General features: G+C 37.1%; 2 protein-coding genes across 2 annotated transcripts; one reads left to right on the top strand and one right to left on the bottom strand.

The window, feature by feature from the left end:
• Positions 1-3,267: 3,267 nt before the first annotated feature.
• Positions 3,268-4,200, top strand: LOC308272364 (olfactory receptor 1J21-like; the record flags this gene model as incomplete). Its single annotated transcript, XM_080709131.1, has 1 exon — positions 3,268-4,200. One exon carries the CDS (start codon positions 3,268-3,270, stop codon positions 4,198-4,200), a length of 933 nt encoding a protein of 310 aa, XP_080565257.1.
• A 14,595-nt stretch (positions 4,201-18,795) lies between these two features.
• LOC308272108 (olfactory receptor 1J21-like) lies at positions 18,796-19,761 on the bottom strand (the record flags this gene model as incomplete). Its single annotated transcript, XM_080708894.1, has 1 exon — positions 18,796-19,761. One exon carries the CDS (start codon positions 19,759-19,761, stop codon positions 18,796-18,798), a length of 966 nt encoding a protein of 321 aa, XP_080565020.1.
• Positions 19,762-21,943: the final 2,182 nt, after the last annotated feature.

The following is a 21,943-nucleotide window of genomic DNA, read 5'->3' as shown; positions in this document are numbered from 1 at the left end:
ACATAAGTTCCCTCACTCTTTTGGCCAGAAAGTGATGGTATTAGAGTGTTTGTAAGGTCTTTCAAACAGTCTGGAGTCAGAATCAAGAGACTCAATTAACATATTCAACATCCAACCTCCCACTTGGTTTATAATGGATTCTGAGTCACATTTGCCCTGAAGCAAACTAAGAAGGCAAGAAGCTTTGTGAACCACCAAGTTCCTAATTGCAGCCTGTGGTTATTATCACTATTCCTCCAAGGGTGAGCTCTCCTGCGACTGCTTCATCAAGTAGATCGTCCCCAAGGGAGAGAAAGGTGATGCAGAAATTACATCCCGTTTGTCCCCCAATTTGGAGCTGAGGTACATAATTTCTCCCAGGATCTTACCATGGTTTGTAAAATTAGAACTCACACTGATTGCTCAGGAACTAGGAAGAAATAGGCATCCATAGATAAATTTTCTTTTGTTCTGAACTGATAGCTCTTCTGCCTGCTACTGTGGAACCTGGAACCCTATTCAGACTTCACCCGTTTGATTGCATTCTGTGTCTTCTAGGGAGACATAGAAGAACCTTCTATGCTTTGTAGTAGAATGTACCTTTACTCATCATCTAAGGTGCATCATATTTCAGAGCAGGAGTAGAATGTTCATTAAATAATATGAGTTATTTGTGTATATGTACATGTGTGTCTGCACTCATCATGTGCTACTGACCCCTAGACTCTACCCTTTCTCATGCCAGACAGCTCCATGTAGGGTAATTGATTTTGAACTGAGTATCCAAATTTTTAGAAGATAAGGCAAACCAAATCTCCATGTAGAATAACTCATCTCTAGCTGATTCTGTATCTATGTTTTGAGAAAACAGTGGGAAAAATATACTTTGTGCTTATCTTTAACCTATATTAGATCTTTCCAGACTTTCTTTCAAATTTAATACCAAATTTCTCTAATAGTATTAGTTCCTACTGCCATAATTCAATTGTTATTTTTTTTATCGGTGCATTGTAATTCTACACCTTGATGAAGTTCAGGGTGATTGAGGCATACACACACACTCACTGTAAGCTCCCTCAATCCCTGCCCTCTCCTTCCCACGCTCAGCACAGAGATTGACCTTGATACATTTTTTTTGCATGTACATCACATCAATTGAGGTGTTTCCTTCCTCCCCCTCCATCTCCCTCAATTACATCATCTTCTTCACTCATCTAAGGTTTCTCCTCCTTTTTCTGGAGTCCCTCCTATGTCCAGTTTTCTTCCTAGCACCTGCATATTAGGGAAAGCATCTGACTTTTCACTTTTTGTGACTGGGTGTCATTTTGTATCACAATTACTATAAAAACAATCTCCTACTCAGGTTCCTGCTGACACTCTCATCACTATAATCTGATCTCTACCCAGTTGATGGTAAGTTATTTAAAATTCTTAATAATGTCTTTGCTAGAAGTTGTTGTGGGTTGTACTGTTGCCCTGATAATATTAGTGAAAGTTTCAATTATTATTAGAAAAGACATTACCTATTCTGGCTCCCCAATAATTTTTTAATCTGTAGCCTTCCCATGCTTGACCATGGTCTTGAATTTTCTCTATTCCTCAAGAGCCCTAGACCTGCTGTCTGAAAATACTTCACTACAATGCCTCTGTTTATAATCTCCTTTTGATATGCTCTTCTATGAAGGATTTCTTTAATGAACACGTTAAAATAGTTTTTCTCCTCATCCTTGGTTTTTGTGATTGGACAATCTGTCAAAATCATGAATATAGATTCTATGTGATTCTATTTCTGTGGATTTATCATATATATAATATATCATAGGTAATAATTTCTGTGGATTTATCATACATATATGACATACACATGCCAATGTGCAAAATGACATGTAAATAATGTCATTTATTAATAACATTAATAATAAAAATAAATAAATAGCAACATATAGGAGACAAATGCCCAACAGATTTATAATTGGTCATTCTCATTATGATATGATTACATGGTAATGAGCAACAAAACCGAATGTATTATACAGTTCAGGCAGTAGATATCCTTAAAAGTATTCTTAATGCAGTGGGCTAAAGAGGCTGTAATTTTAAGGGTAATTTTATCAATCTGGGAAAGTTGGTACATTAATGTAAACTCTAGTTAACCCCCAAATGAGTGATTAATCAGTGAAACACCTCCACAAAGATCTTCAGATGAAGTCTTTATATAAAATACAGATGATAAGTTTTAGTAGACACATAATTTTGTTCCATTGGTATATTATTTTGTGATTGTTCACAGGTATTTGCTTATAATGAAGTGATTCAAAGGAGAAAGGGACATTAATAATTATCATGGTATAAGAAATGTTAGAAAAATGACAAGAAAAATTAAGTATTGGTTAGGAATCAATGGCATATCCTAAATCAGAAAAAGTAAAAAAGTATTATTTGTTTATGATAAACAGACATTAAAAAAGAAATTCTTCTATTCCATATTCTGGATGACTAGAAAAGTCAAGTATTTTAATTATTCTGATGCGATAAATAAAAATGAACTGCTTTGTGTTGTGGAATACAGGAGTTAGGATTTGGGAGAGAACCAACTTTTTCTCTATATTCAATGAACATTCCTATAAAAACACTGGTAGAAGACTGAAAATGTTGAGTGGAAAAGAATATCTCTAAAGGAAGTAGTGATGATATCTTAAAAGGCATGCCCCCAGGTATTTGATGTTATTGACATAAATTCCTGCTGCCCTTAATGTCCTTGCCTCATATGACATTTCTACCAGGTATTATACAGATCCTCCTATCTTGAGGCTCAAAAGCAGCCCATTGGGTTCTCTTATCTTGACCTCATTCATGGAAATAAAACATTTTTCAAAGTATATTTCTTAGACAAGAGGAATATAAAGAGAGGCTAACAAACCATTAGGCATTATTTAGTGGTGTCTATTAACTGTTTACTGACCCAGACTTGCATGTAATTTCTGATCTCCTGATTTCCATCATGAACTCATAAACTCCTCAAGTCTGAGACTTATCTAAATGTGATAACTGCACAATATATTTCTTAATTCTCCAAAAGATATCGTATTGGATTGTAGGTGAACAAATAGCATCCTTTGTCCAGACCATCACCAGTCCATTAGTGGGGCAAAGAGCTTGAAGTATTCAGGCTAACATGCACATATTGACTAGTCCAAAATCTTGTTTTTATTTTGTTAGCATCACACTGACTTCTCGTTCTTTCGGATTTCCATTTCTTTTTCATATACAGCAAAAGAGAAGAGGAGCATGAGGAGGGATAATGAGAGCAGTGTAACTGAGTTCCACCTCGTGGGGCTCCCCATCCAACCCAAGGAGCAAGGCGTGTACTATGCTCTGTTCCTGGTCATGTACCTGACCACTGTGCTGGGGAACCTGCTCATCATCCTGCTCATCAGGCTGGACTCGCACCTCCACACCCCCATGTACTTCTTCCTCAGCCACTTGGCTTTCACTGACATCTCTTTGTCATCAGTCACAGCTCCAAAGATGCTCATGAATATGCTGATGCAGAGTCCATCCATCTTGTATGCTGAGTGCATTTCCCAGGTATATTTCTTTTTACTGTTTGGGAGTCTTGACAGTTTCCTCCTCACATCAATGGCCTATGACAGGTATGTGGCCATCTGCCACCCCCTGCACTACACCACCATCATGAGTCAGAGCATCTGCTTTCTTCTGGTTATTGTGTCCTGGATCTTATCCTCTGCTAATGCCCTTGTGCATACCCTCCTTCTTGCCCGTCTTTCCTTCTGCAGAGACAGCACTATACCCCATTTCTTCTGTGACCTCTCAGCCTTACTTAAGCTGTCCAGCTCTGACACCACCATCAATGAGCTGATTATCCTCATTGTAGCATCAATGGTCATCACCCTGCCTTTCATATGCATTCTGGTCTCTTATGGCCACATCGGGGCCACCATCCTGAGAAGTCCTTCAATCAAGGGAATCTTAAAAGCCCTGTCCACATGTGGCTCTCACCTCTCTGTGGTTTCCCTGTACTATGGAGCAATTATTGGGCTGTACTTTGTCCCCTCGTCTAGTAACACTAATGACAAAGATGTCATTGTGTCTCTCTCCTATACTCTGTTCACACCCATGCTGAATCCTTTTATCTACAGTCTGAGAAATCGGGATATGAAAGGAGCTCTGAGAAATATCTTCAGTAAAGGAGCACTTTGAGCATGATGAGAATTGTGTTTACTCTTACTGAACATTAGATCTTCTCAGTCCTATGCATGCATCCTTTTACCTCTGATTGCTGGCCCTTTATGACTTTTGGTGTGGCACTCTTGACCAGCAATATTTCACTTTTTTTAATATACTTTTATTGGTGCATTCTAATTATATACTATAGTGAGGTTCAATATGATAGAGAGGTGTATGCACATGTAGAACCCTGTGGATTTCCCCATCCCACTCCTAACACTTCCCCATTTATAATATCAAAATTGGTATTGATAAGCTCATGTATATAGGATTGTTTGAATTGCTTTCTTCAGTATGTCTCACCATTGTCACCATCATTTATTATTTTTTAAATTTTGATGATTGCCATTCAAACTGGAATTAGATGGAATCTCAGTACAGTTTTGATTTGCATTTCCCTTATTGCTAATAATGAAAAAATTTTATATATTTATTAGCCATTTGTTTTATTTATTTATTTATTTATTTATTTATTTATTTATTTATGGTACTAGGGGTGGAACTCAGGAGCCTTCTACCTCCGGGCTATACCCGCAGACCTATTTTTATCTTTTATTTGGAAACAGGGTCTCACTAAGTTGCTAGAACCTCACTAAGCTGCTGAGGCTGGCTTTGTGAGATTCTCCTGTCTCAGCCTTCCAACTACTGGGATTACAAGTGTGTGCCACCACACCTGGCTTTTATTAGCCATTTGTATTTCTTCTTTTGAGAAATGTCTATTCAGTTCAATTGACCATTTTTAATTGGGTTGTTTGATTTTTTAGTGTTAAGCTTTTAAAATTCTTTATGTATTCTAGATATTAGTCCTCTATCAGATGAGTACCTAGCAAAAATTTCCTCCCATTCTGTAGGCTTTCTCTGTAGAGTCTCAATTGTTTTCTTTGATGCAAAGAAGCTTCTTATTTAATGCCCCCCCAATACATGTCTTTTTTTCTGTTTTTATTAGGTGGCTTATCTTTTATTTACTGCATTGTAGAAAGTCTTCATATAATCTATAAATTAATACTTTGTACTTTCTATATATTGTCATTATATTATTACTTTTTATTGTACATCAATATCTCATTTAAAATTTTTATTGGTGCATTTGTAGTCATACATTTTAATGGAGTACAAGATGATAGAGGCATAAATCCACACAGCACTCATAGAAATATATTTTTTTTGCGGTACTGGGGATGGAACCCAGGGGCATTTTACCCCTGATCTACACCCCCAGCCTATATTTTATTCTTTTATTTTTGAAACAGGGTCTCACTGAGTTGCAGAGAGCCTCACTAAGTAGTAGCTGAGGCTGTCCATGAACTGTGATCCTCTTGTCTCAGCCTCCCAAATTCTGGGATTACAAGCATGTGCCACCATGCCCAGCTACTCAATTTTTTTTTTTTGGTGGTACTGGGGATGGAACCCTTCTACCTCTGGGCTACACTCCCAGACCTATTTTATATTTTATTTGGAAACAGGGTCTCTCTTTTTTTGTGTGTAGTACTGGGGTTTCTGGGAGTCCTTCTGCCTCTAGACTACATTCCCAGACCCATTTTTTATATTTTTATTTGGAAACAGGGTCTCTTAAGCCAGCATGGCTGGCTTCAAACCTGCACAATCCTCCTGTCTCCACCTCCCAAGCGCTGGGATTACAGTGTGCTCCACCACACCCAGCCTCATTCAATTTGAACATGATATCTTTTTAAGGAAATCACCTTGAAAATGGCAGCAGTCATTGTGTTTTGTAGATAATAAGGAAAAGATGTGGCATCAGGAAAAGTGCAAAGCCTTGGAAAGGTGGGCTTGTCTCCCATTTGTACGTGTAGTAGCAATAACACAATGAAACACTCTCTCCCACAATTATTTTATATTAATAACAATGAGGCAAACACAAAAACTTCTTACAATTAACAGTTTATATGTGTGCTACATTGTCGAAGTCTAGGAGACATTTATGACTATGCAAAATGGAAGTCCACTGAGTCCCTAAAGTGAAACACATGCACTTGGCCTAATTAATACTGTGTGATGAGAAACTGAGCTAGATGTCACTAGGAATGCAAATGATCAAGTGTCAATACTATCTGCCTTGGTAACAGTTCATCAGGACCCAGTTATTACAGCATTTGAAGGCTTCCATTCCCTGATAGAATTTTCTCTCGGCATGGGCTGGTAAATGTGGTCTTCACTATGTCTTAACCAAATATCTCTAAATAGTAAAACAAAGCAAAACAAGACTTCTTATCATATATACCTAATGATAATATAATGAATTTTCATGTGCGATGTTAAACCCTTGAATGTCTTTGAAATATCTGCAGTTGGTTATTTTAAGTGTGGTATGAAGCACAAAATTATTTAATATTTTCAATATTAATAATAAAATATTTAAAATTAATTAGTATAGTACTTTCTTTTGCCAATGTTTTGCAATGCAAACTCCATCATATTTGATTTTGGATGGTGTAGAGATTTTCTAATATTGCCTAATATGCACAATTACACTCTTTGCTTGAAACTTCAGATGTACAATAACTCTTATTATGAGGGATGACAACTGAAAGAAGAATCAATGAATTCTTCATGACTCAGCATATCCACTCTTGGGGGGAAAAGCAATCAAAACTGAATGCTTTCCCCCCCATAAATGTCATACATAAGAATGTTCTTATAGACAATAAACTTACACAAATATTTGGAGACAGAAATTTATGCAAAAAATACCTTTTAATCTAAGCAAGCTGGGCTCATTGGCACATACCTATAATCCCAGTACTTGGGAAGCCAAGACAATTGAATCACAGGTTTAAGGCCAGTCTCAACAACTTAGTGAGACTTTTAGCAACTTAGAGAGATTCTGTTTCAAAATAAATAATTAAATAGAGTTGGGGGTGTAGCTCAGAGGTAGAGTGCTCCTGGTTTCAATCCCCAGTACCACACAGTAATAATAATAGTAATCATCATCAGTATCATCATTGTCATCTAAGCAGCTGAGAGTTGAATTTGTTCATTACTGAAGCATTATCCAACCCATTTTGTCTTTTATTTCACAGAAAAAATTAATTCAAGTTCAGAACATAATATTATTAATCAGAAGCTTTATTCTTGATAGACCAATACTAGAAAACAATCTGGGTGCTCATCAGTTGGGATATGATAACTAGTTTGTCATCTGTTTGTCCAGTGGAATGACTAGAATAACAAACAGCATATATTAATTGTTTTGATAGTATTGAAAGAAACAAATCATATATAAAAATCAAATACTGAATTTTTTTAGGGGAAATTAAAAGCATCACAACTAATCAGTGTTGGTAGAGACCAAAAGATTATTGAGAGTAAGAAGAGGGCTTTCTATAGTACTGGAAATTGTCCATATGTTGACTTCATTGAAGTGAGATCACTTCATTACTCGACAAATGAAGAAATGCAAAAAGAAGCACATTTAAAATTTATATGTTAGGCCAGGCATGGTGGCGCACGCTTGTAATCCCCGTGCTTGGGAGGCAGAGACAGGAGGATTGCATAGGTTCAAAGCCAGCCTCGCTGGCTTAAGAGAACCTGTTTCCAAATAAAAATATAAAATAGGTCTGGGAGTATAGCCCAGAGGAAGACAGGCTTCCAGAAACCCCAGTACCACCAAAATAAATAAATAAATAAATAAATAAATAAATAATAAGAAATGCAATTTATATGTTAAAAGTGCTCATTTATTATACTTCAATAAAAACAATTATGAAATAGTCAATGAAGAACAAACCTCTACATAATATACTTGCCAAAAGATTTGAAAATACATGATAGGACACAATAGAAGAGATTAAATTTTACCTAAATGTGTTAGACATTTTTTGCCAGATCAAGAATTCAACTATCATCAGACAGATTACACTACAGACCAAATGGACCTAACAGACATGTACAGAACATTTTGTGTATCAGCAGCTGAATTCACATCATCCTCTGAAGCACCTGGAGTCTTCTCCAGGCTACACCTTGTGTTAGCACAAAAGGAAGTCTCACAAAATTTGTTAAACATTGAAATAATCAGCAACAATAAGAACTTTAGAAATGGTTTAAATACATAGAAATTAAACAACATTCTCTTGAAGGACACATGAGTCAATGAAGAAATCAAAAGGAAATCAAAACATTTCCTGGAATAGATAAAAATGATAGCAAAACACACCAAAATCTATGAGATAGAACAAAAATGGGACTAAAAGGGAAGTTTATAGCAAAAAAATTATTTGATAAAAAATAGAAAGATCTCCAAAAAAAAAGCCTAGTGATGCAATTCAAGAAACTGGAAAAGGAAGAATAATTAAAAATCCAAAATTAGCAGAAGGAAGGCAATCTTAAATATCAGAGTTGTAATGAATTAAAGAGAGCCTAATATTACAAAAAAAACAACTCATGAAAAGTCTGGTATTGGTAAAGTTAAACAAAATTAAGAAATCTTAGCTAGACTAACCAAGAAAAAAGATCAAAGACCCAATAGCATAAAATCAGAGATGAATAAATGGTCATTATAACTGATACAACAGAAATGCAAAGGGCAATTAGTGACTGTTGTGTGCTAGTATATAAAAAACCCAACATATTTTTATATACCAATAATGAGAGAATTTCCATTCACAATAGTATAAAAATAAAAAGAAACAATAATTAGGAACCACTTTAAGCATGAAAGCAAATTATTCTCTGTAATGAAAATGATAAAACACTGATAAGAGAAATTGAAGGCACAAATACACACAAAGGCAAAGATGCCCTATGTTCATTAGTTGTAGAAATTAATTTTGTGTGTGGTGCTAGGGATTGAATTTAAGGTAATTCTACCTCTATACTACCGCCCCCCCTTTTTTTTATCTGAAAAGGCTGAAAGCCTTTCTAAATTGTTGAAGCTAGCCGCAAACCTGGGACCCTCTTGTCTCAGTCTTCAAAGTACAAAGATTAAGGATGTGCACCACCATTCCAGGATAATTTGTTCAATAGTGCAGAATAGAGGACCCAGAAATAAAATCAGGGGAAGTATCTTTTCCTGACCTAGATTTGGCCGGCCTTGGTGATCTTTTATTCTACCCAACCCAGACCCCAGAGGGTATAGTGAAAAAGATACTCTAGATTCTTTTTGCACTTAAGTTCTGTATGAACAGCTGTATGTGAGATAGTGCAGGCTATGCCCCTGCCCTTTGAGAGAATTGTGTCAATGGGAAGACTAAATCTACCCTTGGCACCAAGAAAATAAGGTAGCGCATTGTCCCATAAGCTACTGGTTGAAGTGCCACTTGGTCCTTATGTCGGCTTAGCAGAGGATGAGGTTGCACTTGTTGCTAGATCTCAACATTCAGGGAGTTTCCTTCTGCATACTAGTACAATGAAACAAAGAGGAAAAATACAACCCTCCCATATTCTTGGCATATTTGTGTTTCAAAGAGGATAAAACAAGGGCATGTAGAGAATTACATCAGTCTTACTGAAGATAGGAAAAATTGGTCATAATGTTTCTCCAAGGGGACTTCCAATGGATGGAAATTTACCAGACTGATCTCGTTTACCAGGCTTTTCAGTGTTAGCTCAAGCAGAGTGGGTGTGGTAGAGGGGTAATACAAGCTTCTGAATGTGCAGAGAACCAAGTACAGAAGATCAAAATTCAGCACTGGTGTCACAAGAGAACAATATAAAAAATATCAGGACGTGGATACAACTGCTGCATTTTCATCCTTGGCCCCTGAATGTACCAGCACACAGAAAATTTCTGTGAGGCCCTTCACTTGGTTGGTCTAAAACAGGTACTAGCCTATGCATAATTCCTTCTACCCATTGTGGACATGGAGAACCATATTCACCATCTTATGCCCCAGGAGAACCTGGAGTCTATTGAGGTAGAGAAGGAGAGTTAAGAGAACTGGATGGATGGGTTTGAGTGTGTAAGGAGGTGACAGATTAGGTTACACTTAGAGGAGGTTCCAGGTTCTAGTATTAGCCCAGGAATATGAATAGCTTGAGACTACTTATTTGATTGAACTGTGGACTGGGAAGACTTCCTAGAGGTAGATTACTTGACTGGGGTTTCTCCAAAATGCAATGCAATGACCTGTTGCCAGATCCACTGTAAGATGCAGAGGTAGAATCAGCTTCAGTGCCAGTGCCATTCAGCTTCAGCATCAGAGCTAGAGTTGATGCTGGGACTGGAGCTAGTTCTAGCATTAGCTGTACCACCAGATCCCTAGATAGACCCAGACACAGTGTTTCAAGGTATACTGCAGTCTTAAATTGAAGTGAGCACTAGTTTCAACTAAAACTAGGTCCATCATCAGAGCTAGCACTAGCTAAAGAGCTAGAGCCTACTCCAGAGCCAGAACTAGAAACAACTCCAGAAATGCATTAATGTATAATTAATGCAAGGAGATTTCTGGTTGCTTCTAGATGATATTGATGAGAATGGAGCTCAAGGGAGCTCTCTAGAATTATGTCATGCTATATGTATTAATATGTATTTGAAAAAATGGATTATCTTATTCATTAGAATATGAGCATATTATTGCATGATATTATATAATACAACCTTAAATAATAATAAATTACTTAGAAAAACACTTTAATCTCATTGTGTATTTGGGTGAAAAATAGTCAAGTGACTTGTTATAGTTAGATATAAAATGTTCCCTGAAGAGTTCGTGTATTAATGTTCAGGGTTGATGTAATTAAATTGTCAGGGTGATAATCTCATTAGTAAATAAATCTAATGCAATAAATTTACTGGGTGGTAACCTAGGCAGGTGGGGTGTGGCCAGAGAAAATGGGCCCCTGGAGGTGTGGCCTTAGAGACTATACTTGTGTTTTTGAATCTGCTTGCTTCTGGCCTCCATGATATGAAAGAAGAACTTTGCTCTTTTCTTATGTCTGCTCCCTGCTGACATCCTGACCTACACAGACCCCAGTTTGAATCCCCAAACCTAAAAAAAAAATCCCTATGAACAAATAAATCTTCCTTTCTTTAAGTTGTGTGGTCAGTTGTTTTGAATTATAGCAGTGAAAATATTGACCAAGACATGACTGGAGTAATATAATAATACTTATATTGTGAGGAAATTACTATGACTGGCATTATAGAGACCTATTTCTGTAACTAGATTATACTACATAGGTGTTTTTCCTTTGTAATAATTCATTAGGTTGTGTACTCTATGTATATATACTCATTCTACAAACATACTTCCATTTAAAAATTTATTTTAAGAAATTATCATTTGAATCTACCCTGAATGACCACATACTACCTTCTTACTTCCACTCAAATGAAAACAACTAGTCTGTTTCATGGAATAGATTGAGGGATATTGGGATTAGCTTCTCTCTAAAGGTTTTCTAATATTTACTTGGGAAATCATCTGGTTTGGGGCTTTTATTTGATGGCAGGTTCTTTATTGTTGCTTCAATCTCTTTGATTGCTATTGGTCCATTTAAATTTTCTATATCTTCTTGACTCAATTTAGGAAGGTTGTATTTATCTAGAAAATTTTCAATTTCTTCTAGACTTTCCATTTTGTTGGAGTATAGTTTTTCAAAGTACTTTCTGTTAATCCTCTGGATTTTCACACTGGTAATATCTGCTTTTTCATTCCTTATTTTAGTAATTTTAAAAAATTTTGTATTGGTGCATTGTAGTCACACATCTTAATGTAGTACAAGATGGTGGAAGCATACATGCACATATCACCCATTACCCCTTATCCAGTTCATGCCCCATTCCCTCCCTCTCCCTCCTTTTCATGTTTGTCTTAGTTATTGACTTTGATATGTTTGTTAATGAAATCATGAACATTAGAGAATTTCCATTTTCCCCCTCCCATCTGCTCAGTTAGTTCGCCTTATTTGCTCATCTATAGTATCTCCTTTGTCTAGAGTTCCTCCTACAACCTAATTTTCCCCTAGATTTTGCATATTAGAAGAATATCCAATTTCTTATTTTTTGTGACTAACCTCACTTAGCATAATGTTCTCCAGTTCCATCCATTTCTCTGTAAATGACATAATTGTGTTTTTCTTTATGGCTGAGTAAAATTCTATTGTGTACATATCCCATAGTTTTGTAATCCATTCATCTGTTGATGGACATCTTGGCCGTTTCCACAGTTTGGCAATGGTGAATTGTGCACGTATGAACATAGATACACATGCATTAGTTTGGTAGTTTGGTTTCCATTCTTACTATATAATTCAGCAATACTGCTTTTGGGTATTGCTGGATTATATAGTAAGTTTGTTCCCATTCTTCTGAGGATTCTTCATACTCTTTTCCAAAGTGGATGTACTAATTTTCAGTCTCACCAACAACATATTGTAGTTCCCACTTCTCCAAATCCTTGCCAGCATTTGTTATTGTTTGTTTTGAATGATTGCCATTCTAGATAGAATTAGGTGAAATCAAAGTGTAGTTTTGATTTGCATCTCTCTGATTGCTAATGATGTTGAGCATTTTTTATGCATTTGTTGCTCATTTGAATTTCTTCTTTTGTGAAGTGTCTACTTAGTTCACTTGCCCATTTTCTGATTGGGTTATTTGTTTTCTTAATGCTGAATTTCTTGAATTCTCTGTATATTCTAAATATGAGTCCTCTATCAGAGGAGTAGGTGGCAAAAGTTTCCTCCCATTCTGTTGACTCTTGGTTGAGGTTTTTATAGTTTCCTTCACTGTACAGAAGCTCTCCCGTTTCATGCAATTTCATGTATTGATATGCATTTTAATTTATTGTGCTTTTGGGGTCTTTTCCAAAAAGTTTTCATCTGTGCTAATGTGTTGGACCTATGCCCTCTTCAAGGAGCCTCAAGATCTCTGGCCTAATTTCCAAGTCTTAGATCCACCTTGAATTGACTCTTATGCAGGGTGAGAAAGTGGGGTTTATTTCCATTTTTTGTATATGGTTAACCAGTTTTGCCAGTGCCCTTTGTTGAACAGTGTATTTTCTTCCAGTGCATGTTTTTAGCCCCTTTGTAATAAATCAATTAGCTTTAAGTGTGTGTATTTGTTTCTGAGTCTTATATTCTGCTCCATTGGTCTATGTATCTGTTTTTGTGCCAGTACCATGCTCTTTTTAGTATTATGGCTTTGTAGTATAGTTTAAAATCAGGTATTGTGATTTTTCCTGCATGGTTTTTGTTGCTGGAAACTACTTTGGCTATTCTGCTTTTCTTGTTCTAAATGAATTTAAGGACTGATTTTTCTATGTCTGTAAGGAATAACTTTGGTAATTTAATGGGTATTGGGTTGAATTTGTAGATCATTTCTGGAAGTATGGCCATTTTGATGATATTCTGCCTATCCATGAACATGGAAACTCTATCTTCTAAGGTCTTCAATTTTTTTTCAATGTTTTATAATTTTTTTTGTAAAGGTCCTTTACCCTTTGGTTAAGTTTATTACTAAGTATTTTTTGTGGGATATCCTGAGTGGAAGTGTTTTCTGGATTATTTTCCAGTGGTTTTATAGTTGGAATACAAGAAACTTCTGATTTTTTAAGATTGACTTTGTATCCAGACATGCTGAATTTGTTGATCAGTTCTATAAGCCTTTTGGTTAAGTTTGTTGGGTCTTCTAAGTATAGTATCCTGTCATCTGAGAATAGTGAAAGGTTTAGTTATTCTTTGCCTATTTGTAGTCTTTTGATTTCCTTTTCTTACCTTATTGTTCTGGCTAGAGTCAGCTATATTGAAGAGAAGTGGTGATAATGGACATCCTTGTCTTGTCCCTGCTTTTAGGGGGAATTCTCAGTTTTTCCCCATTTAATATGATGCTGGCTGTGGGCCTATTGTAGATTGCCTTTATGATGTTGAGATATTTTCCTTCTATTCTGATTCTCTGCAGCACTTTCAGCATAAATGGATGTTAAATTTTGTCAAATATTTTTTCAGCATCTATTGAATTGATCATGTGATTTTTGTCTTTGGTTCTTTTTTTGTGGTGAATTACATGAATTGATTTTCATATGTTGAACCAGCCTTGCATCCCTGGAATAAACCCTACTTGGTCATGGTGTATAATTTTCTTGATGTTGTTTTGGTGTGTGTTGTTAGTATTTTGTTTAGCAGTACTGCAACTAGATTCATCAAGGATATATGCCAGTTGTTTTCCTTCCTTGTACAGTCCTTATTTGGTTTTGGTATTAATGTGATTTTGGCTTCAAAATCACATTTAATCGCTATCTTCCCTCGCAGCACCAGGCTCTAGAGAGGAGGGGGGACTCAGAACGGAGCTCAAGCCAGAGAGGAGATACGCTGGCCTCATGGTCAAAATGTGGAAGCAGTGCCATACTGCTGGTGGCAGCGGTGAATTCACGGGATGGCTCCAGATCAGCGTACTCAACAACCCACCAGGCTCCAGAGAGGAGGGATGGACAGCGAGCTGAGGTGAGAAGCTATGGAACAGCTGGGTGTAATTCAGTAGTTTGTTTGGTGCAAGGAGCGTCTAAAGCTCCCAGGGTCGGGCTCAGCACACCCTCCAGGGCCTCAGAGCGGAGCTCAAAACCAGAGAAGAAATACACTAGCCTCACAGCCGAAGGAGTGGCAATGGTGCCATATTGCCAGTGGCAGCAGCAGCGAGTTCACCAAGTCTGCAACAGTTCCAGATCAGCGCACTCAACAACCATGAGTCAAATTGCTGCCCCTGGAGTAGAAATCCCAATACTGTACCCCCAGGGACTTGCACAGCTTTGATAGTCTCCCTGGGTCTGAGATTTTTGCAGTCCAACCCAGTGGGGGAGTGGCAGTGGTAGAGATATCACACCATAGTCGCAGCTCCCCGTGGGAGAACACCCAGCCTGGCATCCCCCATGGTCTCAAGCAGCCTTGATTGACTCCCTGGGTCTGAGACTTTGTGATACAACCCAGTAAAGGAGTAGTGGTGACTGAGATACCACAGACACGAGATGCAGAGCACCTTAAGTGAAGTCGTAGTGACTGAAGGATGAACCAAGAGAAGGCACAAACTTATGAAATCATGGGAAAGAGAAATTGAGGAAGAAAACAGTTCAAGTAATGCTACGTCCATATATGTAGGTACAACTACTGATCTCACATACACAGGGAAAAGGAAGAAGGAGTGGGGTAGGATGCAGAAGGAAATACACCACGCTGTGTGTGCATGTATGTTTATACCACTTCAAACTTCACTGTGACGTATAATTACAATGCACCAATAAAATTATAAAAATTTAAAAAGAATAACCAACCCCACATATTTTATGGCTTTCAAGAACTAAAGGCAAGTATTAAAATTTTACATAAGAATACGACATACTATCTTTAGGAACATAAGACAAGGGTTCTTTATTTTTTAAAAGTCAGCATAGTATAAAGCACATGATGTACTAACCAATGTCCTACACAAGGTTCTCTCAGGGAATGGAGAGATCCATGTGCAATAATAACTTAAATAACCTGTTTAACTGTCATCACATCATGTATTATTGATGTTCTGATATTCTAACTCCGGATTCATCTAGCAATTTGTAAATGCAGAACAAATTAGGTCAGATGTCCATGTTTTACTCAAGGGACTCAATTGGCTTCTCTAGTCCAAAGTCTCAAACTTCCCCCTGACCTGGGTGATCTCTTTTTTTCAATTTTTGTTTTGTTTTGTTTTGACAAGTGCATAGTGACCATATCCAAAGTTACAGAATTGTGCATCACAACGTCTCTGCCTAATAAATCCCTTTTGTTTTATCTAGTCATTAATCCCTTGTCTTTACACCAAAACCTTAGTACCACTTATTGGTTTATCTCTCTAGTTTTGCATTGTTTAGGATGCCATACAGTTGAAATATTCAGTACCATTTGCAGACTTTCTTCTTAGTATAATGATTAGAGGAGTTTAGCAATGATGATTAAATTGGATCTACATGTGCCCACAACCCCATAATTCATTTTATAGAATGTCTTGTATATATGCCCTGGATGAAAGCACTAAAATGTTTGTAGGAAACTAATGCATGTGTATCTATGTTCATAGCTGCACAATTCACCATAGCTAAACTATGGAACCAGCCAAGATGTCCATCAACAGATGAGTGGATTACAAAACTGTGGGATATGTACAGAATGGAATTTTACTCAGCCATTAAAAAAAACCTCAATTACATCATTTTCAGGGAAATGGATGGAACTGGAGGACATTATGCTAAGTGAGATTAGTCAGTCATAAAAAATAAGAAATCAGATGCTTTCCCTAATATGTGAGAGGGAGAAATGGGTCATAGGAGGAACTCTTGAAAGAGGAAATCCTATAGAGGAGCAAACAAGCCAACCTAAAGGGGGAGAAAGGAGGGGGGAAGAGGAAAATCTCTAAAACACACAATGTACTTAAACATATCGAAGTCAATCACTAAGCCAAGCAAGGGAGGGAGGGACGGGGAGGGAATGGGGTAAGAATTAGGTAGGGGTTAAATAAGTGATGAGTACATGTTTGTACACACAAGTTTTTTACCCCAATATGATGTTTGAATATAATTCACCAATAAAAAAATTTAAAATAAAAAAAAATGTTTGTAGGAGTATTGTCTATGACTGAAAAATACTGAACACGGAACAAATAAATGACCAAGAAAACAGCAGATAGGTGTGCTGTGGTTACATAATAGAAGATGAAAATAGACAACAAAGTCAAAATGTAACTAAATGCATACAGTCAAGCAGCTTATGGGTTTCAGGATTTGACCTCACACACAGTATAAATACACTTCAACTAAATATAAGTAGCACACTAATACATGAATAGTTACTAAAGATCTCTTAAATAAGAATTTCCATCTTTATACCAAATACCAAAATTAAAGGAATACCAAATACAGAAATATCTGCTATAGCAATCAGGTTACAGTAGTGATGTTAAGTACCTTATCCATGAGCAGAGACAGTTTGTCAAAGACTAGAGATAACAATCATTTCAGTTGGAAATATAGAAAATACATTTATGTAGTTGGAAAAGGAAATAAGATTTTCTCCATTTTAATAATATATGGTTGAGCCAGATGTGGTGGTGCACTCCTGTAATACTTGGGAGGCTGAAAACAGAGGATGGCAGGTTTGAAGCTAACCTCAATAATTTAGTGAGGCTTTCAGCAACCTAGTGAGACTCTGTATCCAAATAAGAAATAAAACTAATATGGGGGTGTAGCTTAGAGGTAGAATGCCTCTGGGTTCAATCCTCAGTAACACACATACAAACACGAATAATAATAATAATAATAATAATAATAATAATAATAATTATTATTATTATTATTATTATATAATTGAACTAAATTAAAATTAAGTCATGTTTGAACTTGCTCCTAGTACCTAGCATTCCTGACATGCTGCTGAGCCATTCATCAGTCCACATCCAAAGTTGCAATCCCTTCCTGAAATGGACACATCTCCCATAAAAACATCAGCACCTGCAGAGCCTTTCAAAATTCTCTCTCATTTTATTCTACTTCCCCTGCTCAGGTCTAGAGGATTCTAGGGGAGACACAGGAATGAGGGTACAGTGTCTAATGGAGACATGGAAAGGCAGTGGGACTCCCACACTAGAGAGATCTCATAAATGGTGATTGCACCCAGGAGCTCAAACGAGGCCTTGAGTGCTGCTACTGCTGCTATTACAGAGGAGGTACTGACAAATCGCTGTTGCTTCAACCTTGCTTTTCTGGAGCTACAGCTCTTCAAGTGTGCTCACCGCTCTGACTTGCTGCTGCTACCGCCGATGCTACCACAGCAATCACTTCTGCAGGCACCATGGTTTTTTTTTCCTGCTTGTAGACAGTTCTCTGCTTCCCTACTTGCTGCTGCTCTGCTTGTGCTGGTCTCTGCTTCTCTCCTAGCCACTGGTATGCTGCTTCTTTGCTTTCAGGAGACCAATATATCCATGCAATCCCTCTGATTGGTCCTTAAGTCTGGGCCTTTGTTGGTCCATTGGAATCTCTGATCAGTATTGACCCAGAAGTCAGCAAGAGCTGCCAGCTCCAGCCCTTCCTCCAGATCATCACCCTTTATCCTTTACCAATGTAACATATACATTTACCAAAACATCAGGTCACACTGTGGATATGTACAACTTTGTGTAATTTAAAATAAGTGAATAAGAAATTATGAAAAAGGTAAAACTATGTTTCTTTTTAAGCTTAGTAACAAAATAAGTTCCAAAAATTTATAAAATTATACCCAAAAAGAAGATAAAGAAAAATCTTAAGACTACCTGAAGAAAAAATATTTTTGTTATTCTCAGAAAGCAAATAAGCTCTTCTATTAAAAGATATAAAGCATCCAAAGACATAGACAAAAGCCAAGATAACATAAAACATTTAAATGTATTTGGATCAAGGCAGAGATTTTGCCTATCATGAGTGAGGCCTTAAGTTCAATCTCCAGTATACAAAAGAGAGAGAGAAAGGAAAAAAAAGAAAGGAAAGAGAAAGGGAAAAAGAGAGAGAGTAAAGAAATGGGGAGTGAGAAAATAGAAAGAGGAGGGAGGGAAAGAAGGAAAAAAGAATGAAAAATAATTTAGAGAGGAAAGGATCAGTGGGCAGAATTACAAAGTTCTCATACCCAGTTACAGGAAAAACAAGGACCATCTGAAAATTTTCCTCTACTGAGCATATTTCTCAGAGCTCCTTTCATATCCCGGTTCCTCAGACTATAGATAAAGGGATTCAGCATGGGTGTGACCAGAGTGTACATCACAGACCCAATAACATCCTGATAATTAGTGTTATTGGATGAGGGGGAAAAGTAGATTACAATGATTATTCCATAGTACATAGAAACCACAGATAGATGAGAGCCACATGTGGACAGGGCTTTGCAGATTCCCTTGAAAGAGGGACTTCTCAGGATGGTGGCCCCAATGTGGCCATAAGATACCAGAATGCATATGAAAGGCAGGGTGACGAATATCGGTCCTACAGTGAAGATAACAAGCTCATTAACTGTGGTGTCTGAGCTGGAAAGTTTAATTAAGGCAGAGAGGTCACAGAAGAAGTGGGGCACAGTGTTGTCTCCACAGAAAGAGAGACTGGCTAGGAGGAGGGTGTGCACTAGGGCACCAGAAGAGGATAAGACCCAGGACACAATTACTAGTAGATAACAAAGGCTCTTACTCATGATGATAGTGTACTGCAGAGGGTGACAGATTGCCACATATCTGTCATACGCCATTGAGGTGAGAAGGAGGCTGTCAATACCCCCAAATATTAAGAAAAAGTATACCTGGGAAATGCACCCAGCATATGAGATGGATTGACTCTGTGTCAGCATATTCATGAGCATCTTTGGAGCAGTGACTGATGAGAAGGAGATGTCAGCAAAAGCCAAGTGGCTGAGGAAGAAGTACATGGGGGTGTGGAGGCGCGAGTCCAGCCTGATGAGCAGGATGATGAGCAGGTTCCCCAGCACCGTGGTCAGGTACATGACCAGGAACAGAGCATAGTACATGCCTTGCTGCTCTGGGCGGATGGGGAGCCCCAGGAGGAGGAACTCAGACACGCTGCTCTTATTATCTTTCCTCATAAGCTGGAGATGAAAAAAGATGAAAATGTGAAAGAAAGAAGTCAAGCCAGGTGTGGTGGCTCACACTTGTAATCCCAGCATCTGGGAGGCTGAGACCAGAGGATCATGGTTCATAGACAGCCTCAGCTACTTGGTTAGGATCTTTGCAACTCAGTGAAACTCTGCTTCAAAATAAAGAATAAAAAATAGGGCTGGGTGGTGTTGCTTGGAGGTAGAATGTCCCTGGGTTCCATTCCCAGTACTGCAAGAAAGAAAGAAAAAAAGAAAGAAAGAAAGAAAGAAAGAAAGAAAGAAAGAAAGAAAGAAAGAAAGAAAGAAGAAAGAGAGAGAGAGAGTGAGAGAGAGAGGAAGGAAGGAAGGAAGGAAGGAAGGAAGGAAGGAAGGAAGGAAGGAAGAAAATAAGTTAGGTCATCATCACTATTACATAATAAAAACATGGTTTTGAACTAGTCAGTGAGTATATTTTAACTTGACTACCTCAATCTCTTTGCCATACTAGTGGATCAGTAGTAGTTAAGACAAAGAATATCATTTATACACCTAGAATCAACTCATTTTTTTTCAAAAATCTATGAAATAGCTGAATTGTCAGAAGATTCGACAGAGATCAACCTAAAGGGTCGTGATGGTAATCTGAGATTAAGGAATTAGTGCAAGGCAAAGTCAGTAACCAGCAAATAGAGAAACTAGTAAATGATGTATAGTGGTTTGTTGGTCTATGTGAACCTTTCCATGTCTCTGGAATACACTTTGGCTGATGCTTTAGTTCTGGGGAGAATACCAAATGAAGCAAACCTAGTAGGCAAGAAATATCATATAAAGCAGGTTTAGGAAGGGCACTGAGAGGATAAATCTATGCTAATGACAAAACATTGAGTGACATACTTTAGGTTATTTCCATCAGTTAATCCTTTAAACAAATTATTTCCCACTCTACACTTTCCATCACCCTTCTATAAAAATTTCCATGGAATATGAAAAAAAGGTTAGTTTTTCTTTTTCTCCCTTGTATGGCTTCTCAGCTCAAAGCAAAATTTTTTTATTCAAGTCCTCAAAACACCAAGAAATACTTTTTTTTCCAGTCACATCAAGGATCTGCAAAGAAGAGGCTTTATATAAATGTCATAGCATTAAAAAAAATCTTGCTCCCTTTTTTGTTTCTAATGTAGGTCTTATGCCAAATATTTATAACTGATTTTTTTCTTGTCATAATTCTAACATTTCATATACTTTCTAATATTTATCTCTTTCTCCCCAAAGTTAGTTGGTCTTAGACATATCTATGTGAACAATTATGAAATAATAACTATGGAGAACATGATGATCTGTCTGCAACAAAATAGAACCCATAGCCTATGTAAAGACTCATTCAATCTGAATGTCTAGTGATGATATAAGTTTTACAGAAATGTATAATTGTGAGATTAGTCCATCATAAAAAGTAAGAAATCAGATGTTCTCCCTAATATGCAAAAGCAAAGAAGAAAATGGGTCATAGGAAAAACTTTAGACTAAGGAGGAGAAAACATACATAAGCAAATAAGGAGGCCTAACTGAGGGGGATGGGTGGGGGAAGAGGGAGATTCCCTGGTGCACATGATGTACATTCACAGACAGATAAGAGTCAGTCAGTAAGCCAACCATGAGAAGGAGGGGGGGGCAGGGAATTGGGTGGGAACTGAAGAAGGGCTAAATGAGTGATGTGTGCATGTATGCCTCTACTATCTTGTCCTTCATTAAGATGTTACAACTACATTGCACCAGTAAAAATTTTAAATTTATATTGGCTATATATTTGTATTTTTAAGTTATTTTAACAGTAGAGTTTTAAATGTTATCATACTCTTATTTAATATGGATTAAACATTTTAAGCTATCCATATCTTCAGCCAGATTGTTCCTACTGTACCCCTTCTGTACTATTTGATTTTGGATTTGTCATGTTATTGGGGAGTTTTATTAGAGATATCTATCTCAACTGTTGTGTCCTGTTATACTTGCAGTATACAATAGAAAAAATAATCCAGAGTCCTGTACCCAGTTTTATAAAAAAAAGGAGAGATTTTTTCCAATACCCTCTCAAAATTAGATATTAATTTGAAATAAAGTTGTTCTATATAGAGATTTGGTTTTGACCTTTCCATTCAAAATTTGTTTAAATATTAAGTTAAAGATAACTACT

The sequence above is a fragment of the Muscardinus avellanarius genome (genome assembly GCF_963383645.1).
Source record: "Muscardinus avellanarius genome assembly, chromosome: 13".
NCBI classification, from domain to species: Eukaryota; Metazoa; Chordata; class Mammalia; order Rodentia; family Gliridae; genus Muscardinus; species Muscardinus avellanarius.
Note: the sequence above shows the minus strand (reverse complement) of the source record. Positions and strands in the feature narration are given on the sequence as shown.